Source organism: Heterocephalus glaber, unplaced genomic scaffold, assembly GCF_053883595.1.
Source record: "Heterocephalus glaber isolate CG9 unplaced genomic scaffold, H.glaber_assembly_v1.0 deba00001504, whole genome shotgun sequence".
Classification (NCBI taxonomy): domain Eukaryota; kingdom Metazoa; phylum Chordata; class Mammalia; order Rodentia; family Bathyergidae; genus Heterocephalus; species Heterocephalus glaber.
This window is the reverse complement of record NW_028258324.1, coordinates 5,589,738-5,592,790: the sequence shown is the minus strand read 5'-3', so window position 1 is coordinate 5,592,790 and position 3,053 is coordinate 5,589,738. Positions and strand designations below refer to the sequence as shown.

Here is a 3,053-nt window from a genome sequence, read left to right as displayed (position 1 = left end):
CAGGCTAGTCTCTGAGAAGTCCTGGTCAAACTGAAGAAACATTTAGATCAGTGCATAAGAGTCAGTGTCTCTATGTCAGGGGTTGACATACTTTTTCTATAAAGGGCCAGATAGTAGGTATATTAGATTGATGTTCATTCATATACGTGCAACTATTTGGCTCCAGGCCATACTTTTCTGACCTCTGCCCTAGAGAATAAAGGGCAACAATAACAACAAAAATCAGAGACCAGAGTGGTTAACATGAATAGTGTTGCTGTGGTGATTTATGAGGTAATGTCCAGAAACTCCAGGAAAGCAAAGCCCAATTCCTTTCAATTCCAAGTTCAGAAAGTCAAGATAGTACCAGGGTTATGTAAGGAGACACCTGGCTCTGCATATATGAAGATAGCATTGAGCCACAATTTCTTGGTTTGGATGCAGGGTCAGGCCAAGCAGGGGTAATAGGCACTGTGGGACTGGAGATGTTGGACCTGAATTCCTGTAGCTGTAGCATTCACTGAGACTCATAAATCTAGTCAGACATTTATTGAAGTGCTGGAATGCGGCTTTCATGCTGCAGGCTTTTAGATTGATAAGATTTCAATGTGGAACTCTGGCTGCTTGGAAACAACTCCATATTGTACCTGCAAAGTGTCTTTGTTCTGGGTGACAAGGCTCCTGTTTGGGGGCTGGAACACACAGAGAGCATCACATATTTGGCAGTAATATTGACGACACTGCCACATCCGAACCCAGGACTGGAGCTTGACCACTGATTCTTCTTGGATCACATATATCCTCAGAAGGGACTGCTGCAGCTTCTGGTGCTGTCTGTGCAGGATTGTTCTCCACCAGCACTGAATCATCCAGGCCCTGAGGGCAGCAACCAGCAGAGTCCGGCGTACCAGGTTGCCACGCCACCAGGCCTGGATCTTCCTAGCTGCCTCAACCCTTTTTTTGTGACATTTTGCAAGAAGCAACTAATAAGGCAAGGAAAAGATCCCCATTAAATTTGCCACCATCAGACACAGGTAGTTCTGTAATAGTTGGTCCTTATCCTGTTGGTTCTGAGGACCCAGGAGAGCTGAGAAGGGGTTTCCCTCTACTTTTATCCTGCTCATGGCTATAGCCACATGTGCTCATTGAGCTGCACTGTCCTCATCTATGAAGTAGACTTGTCATAGACTTGTGGACTTTTCAGGATTGTAGAACCAGCAGAAACTTCCTCACTATGGGTGTGAGGAGCCAAAGGATCGTCTGCATTTATGCTTGCACCTTAGTCTTGAACCAGCTTAGGATGCTACCTCCTGACAACTCATGTGGGATGTCTACTGGGACTCACATGTCCTGTCTGGGGTCCTGCCTCTAATTTTTTTTTTTTTTTGCAGTACTGGAGATCTAACTCAGGACTTCACACTTGCAAGGCAGGCAAGGCACCACTGAGCTAAATCACTGGCACTCTTCTCACCTCTATTGACATCTGTACCTACCTCTAGTCACTCCATACCCCTACAGACCCAGGCCGACCCTTATTTATCTTTCCACTTCTCACCGTGATGGGCTTCACCTGCTGTGTGTCCTGTGCACAGTTCACTCAGGAGAGGGAGGGGATTTAGGTAGAAGTAGAGCAATGCTGAGCCAACCCCAATGGGTTCAGAGATGGCTCCTGCATTTTCAGGGACCTTAAGTCCTTTGATTCTTTTATGCTCCTTGGTCCTGCCTACCTTTTGTTGCCTTTCTCTTTCTCTCTCTTGTCTCTCTAGTAGTTCTATATCTGAATCACACCTCTGCAATCAAAATGGGGGGGAGGGGTCATGGGTGAGGCCCAGCTATTGTACAAAGTCCCCACATTATCCGCTCCCCACACCTTGCCTGTGTCCCATAGAATCAGCCAGGGCTTCCCTCTGTGTAGGACATCTCCCCACACCCAGAAGAGTCTCATGGCATCTTACACAGCAGTGTCTTCCCATTATGGAGGGGGACAGGTGCTAAAGTGGTCATCCCCCTCTACTTGCTGCTTCTTTAAGTTGGCCAGGGGCAGGACAGGTGGAAGAGATGTCCATGATGTCACAAGGGCAGGCGTGACCAAATACTAGGTTGTCTTCTCCAGACTCAAAGGTGTTTGAGGAACAAGGAAACACCTTCCCATTTCCTTTCTGCCAGGGATGGACCAGAATCCTCAGGGTTGCTGAGTCTGTCCTGCTCCAAGGATGACCTCTGGCCCACTTTCAGGCCCATCCTTCAACAGCTACCAAGTAGAGCAGCGGATGTGGTCACAGGAGTACATGGGCCTTGCCACCCTGCTGACTCAGGCTGGTCCCCAGTCCTCTGCCTTCTTGCCATGGTGGCCTTCCTAGGAGGAAATCTGTTCTTTTAATGGGGGTCAGAATAAGTGTGGAGGGTGAGTGGGTGGGGATTAGGGAGAGCCATGTGAGGTACTTCAGCCAGTCTGTAACCTTCCCTCCTACTGCTGTCACTGCCCTCCCCATCTTCTGTGGCTGTTTGGTGGCTTAGCTTCCCTGCTTGTACTTCTTAGAACAAGCCTTCCATCCTGATCATAAAACTTCTTGGGGCAGAGAAATTTTCCAGAGTAGCCACTATGTTTATGAGAATAGTTCTCAGCCCATTTCAATAGACTCCTGGTAGGCAGAGGTCATGTTTTGAAGAGTCAGTTCTCCAGGCTGCTGCCAAACTAGCCATCTATGGCTGTCCTCACTGCCACTTTTGACTGTATTTCCCAGCCACAACATGGCCTCCTCATCTCAAGGCATCACCTATCACCATCCTACATAGAAGAATAGTCACAGCTTCTGTGCCTCCCCAGAAAACCACATTTTTCCTCCCTCACTTGACTATGAGGTGATTTATAAGTTAGTAGGGTTCATAATGTAGTCTTCACACTGTTGTGGTCATGTATGTGTGACTGATGGCTATGCACTGGTGCACAGTCTGATTCCCTTGTTTCCTTCACAGCGTCATGAAGCACTTTTTCATTAGGAAAGTGTTGAAATTTATTCAAAATCCGGAAAGTTTCTGACTCCATAGGGACCCATGACCAACATGTCTCCTCT

At 47.6% G+C, this 3,053-nt stretch overlaps 1 protein-coding gene across 1 annotated transcript; it reads right to left on the bottom strand.

Moving 5' to 3' along the window:
* Window positions 1-413: 413 nt before the first annotated feature.
* Iqcf3 (IQ motif containing F3) lies at window positions 414-2,020 on the bottom strand. Its single transcript, XM_021258359.2, has 3 exons — window positions 1,935-2,020; window positions 1,707-1,769; window positions 414-962 (listed from the first exon to the last, which is right to left on the bottom strand). Exons 1-3 carry the CDS (start codon window positions 1,950-1,952, stop codon window positions 567-569), a joined length of 477 nt encoding a protein of 158 aa, XP_021114018.1. The 5' UTR covers window positions 1,953-2,020; the 3' UTR covers window positions 414-566.
* Between the last annotated feature and the right edge of the window lie 1,033 nt (window positions 2,021-3,053).